This window comes from Trichosurus vulpecula, chromosome 1 (assembly GCF_011100635.1).
Source record: "Trichosurus vulpecula isolate mTriVul1 chromosome 1, mTriVul1.pri, whole genome shotgun sequence".
In the NCBI taxonomy this organism is placed as follows: Eukaryota; Metazoa; Chordata; class Mammalia; order Diprotodontia; family Phalangeridae; genus Trichosurus; species Trichosurus vulpecula.
This window is the reverse complement of record NC_050573.1, coordinates 6173916-6193256: the sequence shown is the minus strand read 5'-3', so window position 1 is coordinate 6193256 and position 19341 is coordinate 6173916. Positions and strand designations below refer to the sequence as shown.

The 19341-nt window shown below is 38.9% G+C and overlaps 2 protein-coding genes across 2 annotated transcripts in view; one reads left to right on the top strand and one right to left on the bottom strand.

Annotated features, from left to right (window-relative positions):
- Window positions 1-17825, top strand: part of LOC118846075 (vomeronasal type-2 receptor 26-like) — a gene marked incomplete at its 5' end in the record, with an annotated part of 42733 nt that extends 24908 nt beyond the window's left edge. The window contains 4 exon segments of the mRNA XM_036754291.1: window positions 881-902; window positions 2093-2216; window positions 13422-13427; window positions 16855-17825. Coding sequence (XP_036610186.1) covers window positions 881-902; window positions 2093-2216; window positions 13422-13427; window positions 16855-17825 — 1123 coding nt within the window.
- Window positions 10497-11403, bottom strand: LOC118833523 (DNA-directed RNA polymerase II subunit RPB3-like). The gene has a single exon (XM_036740883.1). The coding sequence runs from the start codon at window positions 11360-11362 to the stop codon at window positions 10535-10537; it is 828 nt and encodes a 275-aa protein (XP_036596778.1). The 5' UTR covers window positions 11363-11403; the 3' UTR covers window positions 10497-10534.
- Window positions 17826-19341: the final 1516 nt, after the last annotated feature.

The following is a 19341-nucleotide window of genomic DNA, read 5'->3' as shown; positions in this document are numbered from 1 at the left end:
TCACAGCCTTTTGTGGCTGAAGGCAATGAATCCATTTAGATCAATTCAGTCAATCCAATAGAGTTGAGGCTTCCAGAATTTCTGTTTCCTCATCCTCAAAGTTCCATTGATTTAGATTTTCACCATGTGTGAGGTTGTTATAGTGTGGGGCTGGTGGAGTTTGAAGTCAGAGACAATTAAAATGATACCTTTGCTCTTTGAATCACAGGTATAATTTTACCTTACTAAGTGTGGTCTACATGACATAAACTTATGAATAGAAAGTATCCAGTAAATACTCTCAAAAATACAGTCCTTAGATCTAGGTCTTGAGGAGACCATAGAGGCCACAGAGTCCAATGTATTTAGTTTTGCAGATAAAAGAAACTGATGTCCATAGAAATTGAGTGACTGGCCCTAAATCATTCAAGAAGTAAACCTCCCAAGGAACATTTAAACTCAGTTCCTATCATTTCAGAATCAACACTACTTCCATCATGCCACTGAATCACCATTTTTTCTCTTTTCCTCTTTGAGTAGTCTTCTGAAGGAAAAACAATCATTCAATTATATGTTTTCTATAAGTGGTGGTTATCAAGTTATAATCAGAGTAATTATAAAAATTGAGGACTTTAAAGAGCATCTTTCCTACCCTCTTCAAGTGATACATAAGGAAAATGAGCTTCAGAAATATAGTGATTTGACCAAGAGACCCCAAGATGCTTCCAAATTCAGTATACTTTCACTGTCCTACACCATGTGAATGAGGGTAAAGCATTCATTGAGATTAATTCAGGGAAAGCAATGATATTGAGCCCTCTAGAGCCTCTGTTCCTATGTAGCTGAAAAATGGTTTGACTTTTATTTTTCTTGAAATTCTCTGAATCTCTCAATGTTCTAGAACAGGCTGGTTTTTTTCCGAAGTTCTTTTATGTTAATTTTTACTATTTCTTCAACTATCACTTCAGTCTCATGGTCTTCCAACTCTAATATCCTTGAAAACTGGATGGGAAGAGATCAAATGAATTTTAGTTCTGTCAAAAGCTTTCTTGTCCAACACTTTGGGTAATTGCCATCCACATTATAGTTCATAATCATAGCATTCCAGGCTTAAGACCACCTAGTCTAATTAAGTTAGTTTACCCTTGATGAAACTGAAGTCCTCAAGGTTCAAAAGTTAGGCAAAATAACCCAATCTGTACCAAGTGTGTGGTTCGGGCCCAGATATTTCAACTGATGAATGTTTCAATACTTTTACGTTTGAATCAGGTATAAATCTCATAACCCTTAATACAGATAGCTAGATTTCAGGGATTATGACCCTTACGTGTAATTAGCCAAGAACCACACCGAACTCCCAGTTATTGGCCTGCTATATGACTCATTACCATATTAATTCTCACCCTAAGTTTAAGGTTATATGTTATATTTTCTAATAAATTAATATAAACTATTTCATTAATAAATTAAATCTGACCCTCCATCCAAGTATCGACTTTTCCACAGAAGTGTTCTCTCCCCCCCTTCTCTCTTCTTCCCTCCCTCCCTCCATCTCTCTTTCTCTTGCTGTCTCTCTCTTGCTCTCACTCTCTGCACCCCGTACCCCACCACAGATTTAAATGTAGATCAATGTCACTCTCTGTCTAATTAATTACCAGGAAAATAAGCAATATTAATGCACATTTAAATACTTCAACAATATTGAAAGCTAATAGGCAGTCACCAATGTCAATTACAAGTGCTAACTTCTAAGACTAGGTATAACTTCTCTACCACTCAGCTCTCTTAGGATGTTAAAGTCTGTTCTCAAGAGGTTCCCTGGCAAAAAAAGAGCTTCCTTAATCAGTCTTTCAGGAAAAAGATCCTTTTAGTCTTTTATCTGTGTAAAGAGGCTAAATAACTTGCCCAGAGGCACACAACTAATATGTGATTCTGGATTTGAATTCAGGTTTTCCTGAATCCAAGCTCAGTACTCTATCTACACTGCCACTACGCCGTCTTTGGGAGTTGTTAACAAAGCAGCATTACAGAGAAAATAACTTCCCTTTTCTGCTCAAAACCTCAATAGTTCACAGTTAAAAATGTATATTCCATTCTCCTATTACTGTCTCAGGTTCCCTCTGCAGTATGCAGTGATAGCTGTCATGCTGGATTCAGGAAGACTCCTTTGGAGGGGAAGGCTGCCTGCTGCTTTGACTGCTCCCCATGCCCAGAAGGGGAAATCTCCAGTCAGATGGGTGAGTATCTGTAGATAACTCCCTTCTCATGGCCATTGACATAGGAAAAAAAACAACAAAAGGTATTCTTGTACAGTCACCTACAACCCCCAGGAACTTCAGTGTCTCAGTAAGAGATATGAGAACAAGGGACACCAGAGGAATACCTGGAAATAATATCCATAGATAGCAACTTTGATCCCACTATACAATACAAAGTATAATCTACAGGAAAAAAAATTGTCTTATTTCATTCATGAATTGAATTTTTTTTAATTTATAATATTATTTCCAATTATGTATAAAGATAGTTTACACCATTCACTTTTATAAGATTTTCAGTTGCAATTGTTTTCTCGCATTCTTCCCTTTCTCCTCACCAAGATGGGAGGCAATCTGATAGAACCTATACATATACAATCATATTAAACATATTTCCACATTAGTCATGTCCTGAAAGAAGAATTGGAACAAAAGGGGAAAAACAAGAAAGAAAAACAAAAAAGTGAAAATAGTCTGCTTCAATCTCTATTCATAGTTCTTTCTCTGGATGTGGATAATATTTTCCATCATGAGTATTTTGGAGTCGTCTTACATCACTGTATTGTTAAGAAGAGCCAAGTCTGTCAAAGCTGACCATTGCACAATTATGCTGTTACTGTGCACAGTGTTCTCCTGGCTAAGCTCACTTCACTCAACATCAGTTCATCTAAGTCTTTCCAGGGTTTTTTTTTCCTAAATCTGCTCACTCCTCAGCCCTTATAGCACAATATTATTTCATTACATTAATATACCACAACTTGTTCAACCATCCACCAGCTTATGGGCATCTCCTCAATTTCCAAATCTTTGCCACCATAAAAAGAGCTGCTGTAAATGTTGGTGTACATGTAGATCCTTTTCCCTTTGTAATGATCTCTTTGGGATACAGTTCTAGTAGTGGTATTGCTGGATAAAACTGTATATACAGTTTGGGCATTGAACTGAAATTCCTCAGCTTTTTCCTGATTATGCTATTGACCAAAGTTGGCCACAGATTGTAAGGTTGTTGGATTCAAGATTCCATTGGGGATTTGTTCTAAAATAATACTGAATAAGGTAATCTCAGGAAAAAGAGTTCCAGCCAAGAAGGAAATCAAAGGTGGATATTGAAATGAGGCTGTCTAGGTGTATGAGGGTGTAGAGGCATGTTAAGGTTGAGTGGTTTAAAGTGATGTTTTGATCTCGGATCAATCTGAAAAGGCCATTAGAAGAAACTTCTTTCATGTTCAAATATAGAGAAATCACCCTCTATATCCCTCCTTCCATCACAACAGCACCCAGCACTGTGATATCAGATTCCAAGAGTACCTAGAAAAGTAGATTTGTTCTGGTGGACATCAAATTATCTGGAGTATGAGAATTAGCTTAAGGAAGCTTAAAATCAGACACCTTATGTCTGATAGCTAATGAAATATGGAAAAGGGAAAGGAGCAGCTAAATCTTTCCTAGATACTTTCTGTTTAAAAGTCAGTGAAATAAACTGGCAGCCTGTGTGGATTACATGTAACTTCATTACAGTGTTCTTTCCTTCTCCCTGTCTCTGTCTTTTTCTCTGCGTCTGTCTCTCCTTCTGTCTCTGCCTCCATCTCTCTGTGTCTATCTGCCTTTCTCTCTATTTATTTCCCTTATTTCCCTCTCTCCCTTTCTTCATTTCTTTATTTTTTTCTCTCTCACCTTTTATTTATTTGTCTCTCTGTCTCTCTGTCTCTCTCTCTGTCTCTCTCTGTCTCTCTCTGTCTCTCTCTCTTTCTCTCTCTCTGTCTCTCTCTCTGTCTCTCTCTCTGTCTCTCTCTCTGTCTCTCTCTGTCTCTCTCTCTGTCTCTCTCTCTGTCTCTCTCTCTGTCTCTCTCTCTGTCTCTCTCTGTCTCTCTCTCTGTCTCTCTGTCTCTCTCTCTGTCTCTCTGTCTCTCTCTCTGTCTCTCTCTCTGTCTCTCTGTCTCTCTGTCTCTCTGTCTCTCTCTCTCTCTCTCTCTCTCTCTCTCTCTCCCTCTTCCTACTCTCTCATTTCATCAACATGCATGATCCATTCCAAAATTGAACTCTGACTGAATTGTGTATGGTGCTTTAGTTATACTTCTTTCTGGGTTTGTCCATGCACAACTAAACCAATTTCTATGCCAGGGAAAGGAGAAAATAACACTTTCTTTACAGGACTAAAATTCCAAAGTTTCACGTGGCTCCAAAAGAATGTGTGGGACAAATAAAACCAATGCAACCAAGATTGGAAGGAAAGCAGAAAGCTGGAAAACAATCTTTACGGCAAGAGTCTCTGATAAAGGCCTCATTTCTAAAACCCATAGAGAACTGAATCCAAATTATAAGAATACAAGCTATTCCTCAATTGATAAATGGTCAAAGGATATGAATAATCAGTCCTCAGATGAGGAAATCAAAGCTTCCCGTAGTCACATGAAGTGCTCTAAGTCACTTTTGATTTGAGAAATGAAAATTAAAATAACTCTGAGGTGCCATCTCGCACCTATCAGATTAGCTAATGTGACCCAAAAAAAAGGAAAATGTTAAATGTTGGAGAGGATTGGGAAAATTGGGATATTAATGCACTGTTGGTGAAGTTGTGAACTGATCCAGCCATTATGGAGAGCAATTTGAAACTATGCCCAAAGGGCAAACAAACTGTAATATCTTTGATCCAGCAATACCACTATTTTTTGTCCCACACATAAAAAAGAGAAAAAGACCTACAAGTACAAAAATATTTATAGCAGCTCTTTTTGTGGTGGCAAAAAATAGAAATTGAGGGAATGCTCATCAATTGGGGACTAGTTGAACAGGCTGGGGTATATGAATGTAATGGAACACTGTTGTAAAATATGACATAATAATCAAGGAGATTTCAAAAAAATCTGGAAAGACTTGGATTAACTGATGCAAAGTAAAATGAGCAGAACCAGGAGAACATTGTACAAGTAACAATAGTATTGTGTGATAATCAAAGACAAATGACTTAGGTCTTCTCAAGAATACAATGATCCAAGACAATTACAAAGGACTCATGATAAAAAATACTATCCACATCCAGAGAAAGAATTTATGGAGTCTGAATGCATTTCAAAGCAGTGTGTATGATTTTCTTCCTTTTGATCTGTTTCTTCTTTCAGAACCTTGACTAATATGGAAATACATTTTACATGATTCCACATATATAACCTATATCAACTTGCTTAATGTTTTAGAAAGATGGGAGAGGATGAAGGAAGAAAAATTTGGAACTCAAAATTTGGTAAAAATGAGTACTAAAAATTGTCTTTACATATAACTGGAAACAATAAAATACTATTTTAAACAAGACAAAGAATGTGTGGGAGAGAAAAAGTATGAGGCTACGTACTGAACTGAAGGTCTATAGAGCCAGTGTGCTGATCTCATTGTTGCTAATTGGTTGGTGGGTTGGTTGGTGTTGTCCTTCCTTCTCAAAGAGGACCAAAATGACACCATTATGTTAGAGTCAAGTTATGCTATGTCTGACTGCAGCTGATCAGACCAGCATGAGCTTGGAATGTTCTACTACAGGTTGGGCACAAATAGTCCATGTGACCATTTGTGGTGGATTCTCTAAATTTGCACATTTTGCACTCCTTTTGAGCTAATTCAATTTTGCTTTGTTCATAGAGCACAGCACCTTCTTTCATGAGGACATGCCATGCTGGATGGTCCTGTGCAGTGTCTCCCATGTCATGCAATCAATTCCAAAGTTTTTCAGAAAGAAGACATTGTATGCCTGTGAAAACTGAACAGTCTGCCAGTACCATGTTGGGAAACTGAATAGCTTCCATTTAAATTGTCTCAGGAAGATTCTGAAGATCACCTGGAAAGCTAAGGTACCAGGCACTGAGGTCCTTTCTTGAGCTAAACTGCTAAGCATTTAAACTGTAATGTCTATAACAACTATGATGGGCTGGCCGTGTTGTTTGAATGCAAAACGTACATTTGCCTAAAAGACTATTTCACAAACAACTCACAAGGCAAGTGCTTAAATGGAGATCAGGAGAAGCAATATAAAGACATTTTCAAGGACCCTCTGAAAAACTTTGGGATCAATTGTGAGACATGGGAGACACTGGCACAGGACCACCTAAGATGGCTGTCCAAGAGACTCTCAAAAGTCTTCTTCAGCCCTGCAGTTCAAAAGCATCAATTCTGTGGTGCTCAGCTTTCCTTATAGTCCAACTCTCATAGTGACACATTGCTACTGAAAAAGACCATAGCTTTAAATACACAGACCATTGTAGGAAAGATGTTGTCTCCATTTTTTAATATGCTGTTGTAACAACAATACTACTTGCCACTACTGTGGCTGTGTAAGACTAATAACACCAGCATACATGAGAGCTGCTAGTACAGGGTCTTTGATCTGCTTTTCTAAGGAAAGCAACTTTAAGGAGTTAACAATCTCATTTTAATTAAACATACGTATGTCATTCACTTAGTTCAGCAGAAAAAGTCAGCACCTGGAACTTGCAGAGAAAATACAGAAATTACAAACAGGAATTATGAGCAGAGAGAATAACAGAAACCAATAGACAGGCTTCTATGTGTCTGACCAAATTATAATACATAATTACCAGAGAGATAAGCACCAACATCTCAGTTTTCAAAGCTAGGGGGCTCTCAATGGCTACCCAGAGTCTCATCTGGCCAAAACAAATGACCACTCTTTCAATGAGTGAAACCCCCAAAACAAAATAACAATCTCAGAGCATATATACACTCCTCAGGGCCCTGGGGCTTACCACCTATTTAGCAAAAGGGTGTGGGGCCTGGGTCTTTCTTGTTTCTTAAGCAGCTCATCAAAGGGTCTTGATAGAAACAAAGATTCTGGATTCAAACAAAAGACTCAGTCAAAGGCACCTGATTGCCTTAGTGCTGAGAAGCATTCCAAAACAAAAGACAACAAAAAGTCTCACTTTGCTTGCCATTACATTTGAAAGGCAAGACTTATCAAAGGTATTTGACTGCCTTCGTGCTGAGAAACACTCCTAAAGGAAAAAAACAAAGGCGAAAAGTCCCACCCTGCTTGCCTTCACAGCAGTCCAGATTTGCCATAGCTTTTCTTCCAGTGAGCAAGTGTTTATAATTTCAGTTGCCATCTGCAATGATCTTTTAGCCCAAGAATAAAAAATCTAGCAGTCTTCCCATTCTCCTTTCTATTTACCAGGAAGGGATGGGATCAGTTGCCATGATTTTAGGGTTTTTTTTATTGTTAAGCTTCAAACTAGCTTTTATACTCTTATCCTTCACCCTTATCAATTCTTCTTCACTTTCTGCTACCAGAATGGTATCATATGCATACACGAGATTGTTATTTGTCCTATTAACCTTAATTCCAGCTTTTCATTAATCCGGTGTGAAAAGATAGAAATTAACATTTACTCTGATTTCTATTTTATTGATTTTATGATGTAATTGAGTTTATGCTGTTTCAGAGGCCCTTATACAGTCAATGTCAGGGGCAAACTCAAAACCTCATGATTCACATGAGTGTTTTTACTCTAGAAGGAAGGGACATATCACCAAAGATTATAGAAAGAAAAAATGATATCTCAAGAATAAAAGTTGGAATGACTTTACAATTTTACAGAGGAAGAGTAATACACAACTAGCATCTGGGTGGTGCAGTGAGTAGAGACTGGCCCTGGAGTCAGGAGGACCTGACTTCAAATCTGGCCTCAGACACTTGACACACTAGCTGTGTGACCTTGGGCAAGTCACTCAACCCCAATTGTCCTGCCTTCCCCCCCCCACCAAAAAAAAAAGAAAAGAGGAAAAAAGAGTAATGCACAAAGGTATGAGGCAGGGGGAGGGACTGTGGATCTCAGAGGGGAATTTTTGTTTTCACGACCCTAATTATTCTAGTCCATTTCTCTCCCCAAAACAGTGAACCCCAAGTCACTCAAGGTTGGGGACACATTTTATTATTGTTAAAAACGGAAACCTCTAAATTACTCCTAATGAGTAAACCTTATTCTAACTGTGCCATCATCGAATCTTTAAATGTTGTTGAGGTTTCAGGGAAGCCTCTGAATGTTCCTAAATTTCCCCCTTGTATGGTTTCCATGAGTCTCCTTTCTAGTGGAACATCCCTTTCTTCTTATGCCTAAATCCTCTGTAAATCTATTGGGATGAGATCTTCTATGCAAACTTAGGGCTCCTATGCAAACTGTTTCCTGCTCCCCCAATAGCACTCTGTCCCTACAGATGCCCACCCAATATTTGACACCAGAGCAATGTGTTTATAACTATAAAAGTAAGTTCAGGTATACTTTGATCAACCTTTCTCTATATTGGCCTTGAATGCGATCAATTTATTAATGTTTAAGAATGTATTCTATTATGCCAAAAACCATTGTTTAAGAAATGTCATCAAGAATTGAAAAATGCAACTCTCTTGATTTGGAAATTACAGAATATTAACTCTATCCAGATTCTGAAAAGTGAAAAGTAAGTAAAGAAAAAAGAGAAGAAAGTACAAATTATGATTTTTAATCCTGTGTTACATCTGTGAATGGGATAACAGACTTTAATTGTTATTTGAAAAGACCAGATTTTTGTAAGCTGTTAGCTAGGACTGGGGGAACTGAGAGACTTCACTAGTGCCTTGCTACTGCTAAGAAGGGAAGTGTTAATTTCAAAGAAGGGAAGCTAGGTGTCACAAGTAGGTGCTGGGCCTGGAGTCAGGAAGACTTAGCTTCCTGAGTTCAAGTCTGGCCTCAGACACTTAGCTGTATAACCCTGCGCAAGTGACTTCACCCTGTTTCCTCATGTTCTTCACCTGTAAAATGAGCTGGAGAAGAAAGTGGCAAACCGCTTTAGTATCTTTATCAAGAAAACCCCAAATGGGGTTACAAAGAGTTAAATAGGACTGAAAAATGACTGAACAACAACTAATCACTAAGAACATTTATTGAACTTTTGGATGGGTTTGCCTTACAAACTTCTTCAATATATTGGGACTCAGATTGTGTAGCGTAGGTGGGAAAGATAAGAGGTGCTTTCATCTTCTAGAGAATACCACAATTGCAACAAATGAAGCAATAATTGAGCAGCTTAGTTGCTATGGGTAAATTAATGGAAAGTCACCTGAATTGAAATAAACTATACCACCTAGAAAGAAAATGCTTAGGAAGCCTTGGTTTTGAGCAATAATGTTCTGTGGTAAAGTTGGAATTCAAATCTACAAATGGTCTGGGGTACAATTGAAATATATAGACTTTAGGAATAGAACAAGAAAAGAAAGTTTAGGAGAATATGAAGGAAAGAAGAAATATGTGGTTTGATCCTCCGAGTCTCCTTGACTAAAAGACTGCTCCACCCCAAATTTCCAAAGATTCCTGTTCCAGGATTTGTTCTGGGGTACTAGGTTATGGTTGTTTGGTTGGTCAGAGGTGAATATGGGAGAGGGCCAGTGAGTTACTGCTTACTCCACCATCATAGCTCCTGGAAGTCTCTTTCCCTCTTACTTGATTTTTTTTTGACAGAAAATTATGTGCTGTTTATTGCCAAAAATGATTTTTTTAAAAAAACCTGCTCATCAATAAAGGACCCTTACTATCTGGTTTGCTTTTCTGATTTGTCACCCAACTATCCCCGGATGTTGTATTTTCCTTGGAAGCCAGTGGTGTGGGGTCTCTCATCAAGAGAATATTGAAGAATGCTTGCTTTCTCTTCTCAACTAAGTGATCAAACTATAGTTAGAGGAGTTTAGGGTTGAAAAGGCAGTGGGCCTAACCTGGGGACTGGTAAGAAATTAATAGAAAACTTCAAAGCAAGCCCAGGAGAAAACACTGTACTCAATACATGCTCAAACCCAGCCAGGTGAAGTACCACCAGAGAATAAGTAACTCACTGGAAGATTGGGTCTACAATCTGGGGAAGAGAATTTTCCCTGCCACTGCTAACAAGGTGCAACAGCAGAGATGTACTATTGGCCAAGTATAGCCTTAAGGTTGTTTATGACAAGGACTTAATAAAGATAGACCTACTCACCTCGTCCTCCAAAATCTTTGCTGATGCCCAGAGGGAAAAGGCTTTTTATTTTCTGTTCACACTAAGGGAACAGACCAATCTGAGGAGACCAGGATAAAATCTTGCCTCTCATCTCTCCTTCCCATGTTATCTTCCTAGGCTAATTACATCCTAAACTGGCAACAGGCTTAAAAGCTGTAATGTGCTAGCCAGGACTTTTAGCAGACTAAATTTTAGTCCACTTTCCAGCGGCAAGCAGAAGCTCAGGCTAAGTCCATCCATTTGAGTCCCATTTCTGACAGAAATGACTGCTGCTAGTTTATAGTCAGGACATCACTCTGGATCTCATGGGTTAGCTGGGTCTGGAGGTCACTCAACTTCTTCTTCAAACCAGACAAAGCAGAGAGGACAATGGTTTCAGGGCGAAGAGAGCCACAGGACTCCACGTTGTAGTAGAACCTCTCTGGTTTGCCATTGGGATCGTAGGGAGCCTGAGCTTCATCCTCGTCAATCTCAGAATATTCACTCTTTGGCCATTCTTCAGGCTTTGGGTAGACTGTATGCCTCAAAGCATTATCTGGGTCATACTCAAAGGCCACTCCAGCTGTAGGGTTCCATTTGGCATGCTCCTTGCCAATGCCCTTTTTGGCATAGGCTCGTAGTCTCAGCTCCTGGCCTTTCCGGAGTTTGACAATGAGGATGTCATCCTGTTCCACATAGTCATTGGGGTCATTGTCTCTACTCCAGGATGTCACTGGAATAACTCGGGGGGTGTTAGAAATGAGATCCCGAGATGTGACATGGCGAGTCTGGTCTTCATTGCAACGGACATCAAGTGTAAACTCTACTGAGCACCCAGGACAAAATTCTTCACATGAACAGTCCCTGGAGTTTTGCAACTTGTCTACAATGTCATCACTTGTAAGAGGGATTAATCCAAGTCTGTGGGCAATGAACTCATCATGCAGCACTGAAGAGTTGGCATCGATTTGGACCCAGTCTATGGCTATGATGGGCACCTCCGCGATGAAGACTCTGCGGATGGAATTGGCCACTGCCAGGTCCGTATTCTCGATGATGAACTTAACGTTCTCGTCCGTGAGCCTGGTGATCCGCACCGTGGGCTGGTTGGCATAAGGCATCGCGACCGAAAACGACCCGCGGCCTCCGCGCTCGGCCCTCGGCTCTCCTCTTACTTGATTTTTAAAATCTTTTTTGAGCTCTTCCTTGGCCTGAAACGAATTCATATTTTTCTTTAAGGCTTTGGATATAGGAGTTCTGACTTTGCAATCTTCTTCTGAGTGTGTGTTTAGATCTTCCTTGTCACAGTAGTAACTTTCTATAGTCAGAATTTTTTTTTCTTTACTTATTTTTCTGGCCTTTTCTTGACTTCTAACTCTTTTCTAAAAGGGGGCTTAGGTTCCAGGTGGAGGGCACACTGTCCCAAGCTTCAGGAGTTTTGTGCAGTGATTTTCAGAGATACTTTTAGGGACCTGTAAGTTTTTAGTTCTTCCAAGGTGGTATGAGCAAAGAGGAAATGTTTACTCCTCTTTTGGCCTGTGCTCTGGTCTGTGAGTGACCATAAGCACTCTTTTCTGCCCTGGAACTGTAACAAGGTTCCCCTCTCCACTATGCCTACAAGCTCTGGTGTGCTAGAGCTTCTCCTCTCCCTAGGACTGCCATCCAGAACTGTGACCTGGATCTGAGTATTGCAAAGCAACAGAGTCCTGCCTCAGTGCTAGCAAAGAGATGCCTGTAATCTCTTCTGACCATTTGTTTGATGCCTTTACTCCCTGTGGACTGAAAGCTCCAGAAGCAGGAGCTGCTGGGGCTGATTCAGTCACTCACAAAGCCTACTACTAGTTTGCTGAGGCCTGGTCTGCACTGATACAGCCTGTGCTAGACTGTGCTCTATTCTCACCCTAGTGCAACACACCTTCCATGCTGACCTTCTAAGTTATCTTGGATTGGCAAATTACTTCACTCTGTCCTTTTGTGGGTTCTGCTGCTCCCAATTTTGCTTTGGGCTATTATTTAAAAGTCTTTGGAGGAATTTTAGGGAGAGCTTAGGACATTCCCTGCCTTTTCTCCACCATCTTGGTTCCACCTGATAAAACACTCTTTGAACAAATAAAGTCAGATTTAAATAATTGGGGAAATATTAATTGTTCATGAGTAGGTAAAGCAAATATAATAAAAGTGACAATTTTACCTTACTAATCTAGTTATTCAATGCCATCCCAATTAAATTAGTAAAAAAAAAAATTACTGAGTTAGAAAAAATAAAAACAAAATCCATTTGGAAGAATAAAAGATCAAGAATTTCAAAACAACTAATGAAAATAAATGCAAATGTAGAGGTTCAGCAGTACCAGATTTCAAACTATATCAAAAATCAGTAAATATCAGAATTTTCTTGTACTGGCTAAGAAATAGAAAGGTAGGTCAAAAGAACAGCGTAGACGCACAATACACAGTAGTGAAGGATTATAATAACCCTGTGCTTGACAAATTTAAAAAATTAAGTTGGGGGATAAAAATCCATTATTAGGTAAAAATTATTGAGAAAGATGAAAAGCAGTCTGGGAGAAACTGGGCATAGACCAATATTTTAACCCGTGTACCAAAATAAGGTCAAAATATATGCATGACCCAGATATGAAGGGAGACATCACAAAAAAACAGAACAATATGGAAAATGTTGCCTATCAGACTCATGGACAGGAGAACAATTTATGGATAAATAAGAGATAGAGAGCATTGTAAGTTGTAAAATGGATAATTTTGATTATATTTAAAAGTTCTTGTACATATAAAACCAATGTAGCCAATGTTAGAAGGAAAGCTGAAAATCGGGGAGAAAATAACATAGTCTCTCAGATAAAGGTCTCGTTTATCAAATATGTAAAGAACTTTGTCAAATTTGTAAGAATATGAGTGATTCCCCAAATGGTGAATGGTCAAATGATATGGACAGGCAGTTTTTCAATGAAGAAATCAAAACTTTATTTAGTCTCCCAAAAAAAACCCTCTAAATTATTATGGATTAGAGGAATGCAAATTAAAAGAAAGATATCATCTTTCTACAATCAGATTAGGTAAAATGACAGATGTGCTTCAGTCGGGGAATGACTATTCATGTTTAGTTGTAGCCTTCTCTAGGGTGGGAAAAAATTAAAAGTGCCCTGCAAACAACCAAAGAAAACAGTAGGAAGCACAGAAAAACTCATCCACTTTCAAAATAATGTGTAGAATTTATTACATGGTTTAAAAAAAGTAAACAATCTGAAATGGAAATTTATATTTTTATATTGAATTCTCTCTTTATGTTCTGCTATGTACCTGGACATGTTCTTTTTCTTTCTCATTTTATATTTAAGATTAAATTAATGACTGAGTAAATAAATCATTGTCTACACTAAATTCCCGTGTTAACTATAAAGGATTTAAGAAGAAAGATGCTGTCTGCATCCAGAGAAAGAGTTGATAAATAGAAGTATATATATAATAACTTTATAGATACACAGATATAGATATATATTTGTGTCTAATGGCAGCCATCTCTAGGTGGCAGGGAGAAAAAAGGAAAATAAAAAAATTGTACATGGTAATTTTCTTTAATATTTGAAAAGAATAGAAAGTTGTGCATAGTAGATTTGCAGTTTCATGTGCAGTCATCTTTTTTAGTGTGCTGCATTATAGAATGCTTATTTTACTCCATAAATTTAAAATAAAGTTGATTTTTAAAACTATTCCAAAAACAATTGAGAAATTGATAGTGGGTGTGCACAGCCTTTTTTACCATGTAACCAATGAGGTTATTTTAAAAAAAGGAGTGTAAGATGTATGAGAGAAAACAATATAGCGTAGGAAGAAATGAGATGGTCATAATGTGAGGATGCAGGATAAGATGTAGCCAGAGTATTCCCTCGATATGCTCATGTCAGGAGGCAGTGAGGAGTGCCTTCACCACATTGGACAGACCTCCTGAGGTCCTCCAAAATTGTGGAGAAATAAGGACGAGTCCCACAGGCTGAGTAGCCAAAGATGAGCCATGATCTTCAGCAACAGAAGGAACACACAGATCAATGGACCAAGTGATGTATCTAAAGACCTCAGGTTTGAGGAAGTGAAACCATTGAGACAGAAGGAGCTTTGAAAGCAATCAAGTCAGGAAGATTGATGGTGAAAATGGAGGATGAATCATTTAATGGCTGACCTTGAATGTCATGTATAAATCCAGTTTGGGGTGCAGTTGGAGTAGGGAGATGTTTAATTCTTGTGGGTGCAATGGAAAGTGATTCATAGCTTTCACCCTTTTCTCTAACTTATGGTTCTGGTTGCAGAGAAACATCTACTCATAACCGAACCAGAGCTAAAGCATAGCAGGGTCTGCAGAGATTATCTTTTCCACATGCTTTCTTTCACACATGAAACCCAGAGCAATTACATGACTCTACAAGGTTCCCTATTTGCTAACCAAAGACTGATACCCATATATCCTGACTAAGAGTCCAATATTCTTTCTCTCTGCCTCATTGTTTGATTCACATTTCAGGTTTGATCTCCAAAATGACATAGAAAAGTCAGACTTGCTAGAGAATGCTAAAAGCAATAGACCTTTTATTTTTGGATATTTTCACCAATGTAAAAGAAAGTAGCGAGAGGGCTACAGGTTGGGACTGGACCTGTGACACTCCTGCTAAAGGGAACTCCTGGATTAGACACTGCCTCTAATATTGCAGGTCACAGCTTTGTTGAGCCTTATTATCTGATTTTCCTAGAGAACTGAGGGATTGAGTGACTTTCACAAGATGACAAGAGTAAATGTATCTGAGGCAGGACTTGAACCCAGGTGTTCCTGGCTTGGCCATCAGCTCTCTATCACCTAGACCACACTGCATATGGAGCAACATCAGAAAATGAACTAAGGAAGTTAAGGAATGGGGCATAGTCTGGATGGTTAAGTATCCACCTAGATCACAGTACTTGTGCTCTCAATATATCATCAGATATCAGAAGAATAGTGGGTGCTCCCATGACTCAACCAATGGCATTGCATTTGAGCCTTGCCTTAGATTGTGTTCAAGCCCTGAGAGTAGGGAAAAGAGGAAAGTGGAGAAAAAGCTGATTCTATGAGAAATTCCTAGAACGTGTACAAAGTTACACCACACCCTGATCTATTCTGCTTCTTTGGTGTGGAAATACGTGGGTCTCTCCACTGCAATGAGGGTCGTTTAGTTACGTTCAAGATGATGATACTAAAAAATTTAATAATAACCAGTATTCATATAGTGCTTCAGTTTTGTGCTTTACATGTGATATCTCATTTGAAAATCACAACAACCTTGTGAGGGACGTGTTATTATTATCCCCATTTCACTGATATGGAAACTAAGACAGACAAAGGTGACGTGACTTGTCCAGGATCACACAGTTTATAATAGTCTGAGGCAGGATTTGAACTCAAGCAATCCTGACTCCAAATCTTGTGCCCTATTCATGTTGCCCACAACTTACCTGGGCAGTAAAATTATAGGGTTTTCATAGGGATTTCTGTCATCACCAGCAGAAAATTCTGTTTGGATTTTCACCTCTGATGTTGCAGAGGCAATTCAAGACTTTGTTCGGAACCTGAGATTGTGGAAAAGGGAGGGAGAAGCAAAGAAGAAGAAAGGGGATGCCCAGGGAAGTGACAGCTGACTGACAACAAAGAGGGGTTTTTGGAGAGAGTTTTTGCAGTGCCACTGCAGGGTAAGTTTCAAGATGACTTCATTGATGTGAATGAACATTTTAAATTATAGTAAATCCAAATTCCAAAAACAGTAAAAAAAAAAAAGCATTCACTGTATGATCCAATAAGAATTTGGCTTTAAGCTATCCTAAATATTAAAGGGTTATGGAATTTTACTGTTAAATAGATTATGGAATATCATCAATTTCCTGAGGACTGACAAGAAGGCGATTTAAAAAAATAAAAGACTTTTTCCTAAAAACATCTTCCAGGTATTCAAGAAATTAGCAATCAAGAAAGCAATAGCCATTTAGCATGTGACGGTCTTGTTTATAAATGGTGGGGATACAAAGACAAAAAGGAAATGATTCCTGGTTTCAAGGAGTTTCCATTCCAATAGAGGACACAACATGAACATATACAGAATATGTATCTACAAAATATGTGTAAAATGCATATGAATTAGTTGCAGGAGGGGGTGTACTGAGAGCTAGAAAGAAATAGGTAAGATTAATGCAGGCAATCTACACCTGCCGTTGTTGTTGAACAACACAGTGGACTCAGGATGAATCTTTACATTTGATAACAAAGAGCTCCAGTTTCTAAGTTTAATGTACTAAGAGAATAGATGAAAAGGAAGAGGTAGCATCTGTTAAGTAAAAGGAATATAGAGAATCAAAGTGATCTAAATGTGACCAGTAAAAAAGATATGAATGGAGTGGGCCTAGCCTTGGCTGCCATCTTACCACTACTGACATTGTCTCTCCACAAAGAGCGAATGAGATTTTGCCTCCTGTGGAGGCAGAAGAAAGAATTGCAGCTCTCATGACTATTTCCAACATCTGGGCATGGGGACAATTTTTTGAATCTTAACCTTAAGCCCTTGTTTGTCTCCTGTAGATGCGGAGCAGTGTATGAAGTGCCCAGAAGATGAGTATACAAACATGCAGAGAGATCGCTGCCTTCGTAAGCTTGTGACCTTCCTAAGTGTGCAAGAGCCTTTGGGGATGACTTTGGCCTTTGTAGCTATTTCCTTCTCTTTACTGACAGATCTGGTTCTGTGGATCTTTGTGAAGTTCCAAGACACCCCCATAGTCAAAGCCAATAACCGGACTCTCAGCTATATTCTCCTCATCTCCCTAGCCTTCTGTTTCCTCTGCTCCTTGCTCTTCATAGGCCAGCCTACCCCTGCCACCTGTCTCCTCCGACAAACAATATTTGCAGTAGTGTTCACAGTGGCTGTTTCCTCCATTTTAGCCAAAACCATCATAGTGGTTCTGGCTTTCAGAATTATAAGGCCAGGGAGCAGGATCCAGATGTTCATACATCCTAGAGTGTCCAAATATGTTGTTCTCATCTGCTCAGGGATTCAAGTGGTTTTCTGTGGCATCTGGTTGGGAACTTCTCCCCCCTTTCCAGAAGCAGATGCACACTCTGAATCTGGCCACATAATCCTTAGATGTAATGAAGGCTCTGCCTTTGCATTTTACTGTGTCCTGGGCTACATGGGCTTTCTGGCCCTGGGAAGCTTTACTGTAGCTTTCCTGTCCAGAAACCTGCCTGATACCTTCAATGAAGCCAAGTTCATCACTTTCAGCATGCTGGTGTTTTGCAGTGTCTGGGCCTCTTTTCTCCCCGCATATCAGAGCACCAAAGGGAAGGCCATGGTGATTGTAGAGATCTTCTCCATCTTGGCTTCTAGTGCTGGGTTACTAGGCTGCATTTTTATTCCCAAATGTTATGTGATCCTCATGAAGTCAAACAGAAATACCCAGAAACAGAGCAAGAATCACCATGATTCCAGAGGCAAGATTTTTTCTGGAACACAGCCTGATACTTCCAGTTCTGTGAATAATAGGCTTGAAGAATAATCCACATTAATTTGGAATAACCACATTTGTCAGTTTTGGTGATGATTGAACCCTAATAAATATATTATATCATTCTTTCTTACTACTTTGTCAAATTCCACTCACATCAATGGTCAGGATCCCCAGAGTGTAACAACTACTACTGTTTTAAAAATGTTCTCACCAATTTTTATGGACACTGTTACCAATGTAGTGGGTAAAATCTGGGAACTCCAGATTTTCAGAATGTTTAAGGTTCTCAGTGTCATCCCTTGGATAATGGGGAAATGGGAGAACAAGAGTCATGAAAAAACTGTCTCTCATCTCGCATACCCAGTATCAATTCCTGTTAAAGATTCCTTCACCACAACTCAAATGGTTGAACCTTTTGAACTTTGGTGTGTTGTCCTTAGCTCCATAGGGTATGATTTATTCTGTTCACCCAATCTCAAGGTATCTTCTTTACGGATCATTTGTTTTCATCCAATGACGCAAAGATCCAATGATCTTTTAAAATTTATTTAGATATTATTTGTAACAGTTTACATTTGATTGATTACTTTCTTCAGCCAATATGTAAGATTTGTATAATTAATTGGGAAAGGGGGTTAGGGAAAATCCTTCATTCTGTCATTTTTGCATGAATCTCAATAATTTTTGCTAGTTTCTGAAATATCATTACATAAGATCCACTTGCTTTAATGGTCCTTACCATTATAATGTCCATGAAGTTGGTATTTTTATTTTCATCTTTTGTTCTTGTTGTTCCACACACTCGAACTCTGAGCTAAATATGGACAATTTTCAAGAGTCATGGGTTAATGCTCCAGGATGGAAGATAAAATATTGAGTTTGAGATACAGAATAGTGCAAGACAGAACACCAATCTTGTCACAGATTAGGGTGATATGCTTCTTTGGCCAATACCTTGACCAAGAACTCATCACATCTCATTGGATTATGGAAACACACTCCTTTTGGTCTCATTGGTGCACCTGCAAGACACCCTGAAGACTAATTCCCTTTAACATTATCATCCCCTTCCTCTCCAGCTAATGGATACAGAAATTTCATATCACCCTTTCTACTTGATCTCAAAGGACCACCCTAGCTTATTGACCTGGTAGCATCCAAATAGGCATGCTTTCACCGGCTAAGTGAATTCAGGATAATAATTGATAAAATAGAATTATAGAAAATAAACAAAGGAAATACAGCTCAGGATTCAGAAATGAAAAAGGCTAAATGATGGGATCTAAATAAGCAGCTTCATAACTGTGCATCAGTGATAATATTTTCCAAACTAGCATCAGAAGGCAATGGATCTGATGAACACTGCATAGCACAAAAAGTGTCGACTGGTTGTATTGGGGATCCTTGAAGAGTTTGGCCTGTGTTTCCTTTGATTAATTCAGTGTCTTTGATTGAGTCTTATTAGGTGCTAAACCCCAGGCCCAAACCCTTATCCGTTAGGTGCTAAGCCTATGTGGGTGTGAATTGATAACTAAGGTGGGGCTCCAGGTGGGGCCAATGAAGG

Bases quoted from the DNA above. Each gene is read 5' to 3' on its own strand.
- LOC118833523 (XM_036740883.1), bottom strand. From the start codon at position 11,362: ATGCCTTATGCCAACCAGCCCACGGTGCGGATCACCAGGCTCACGGAC.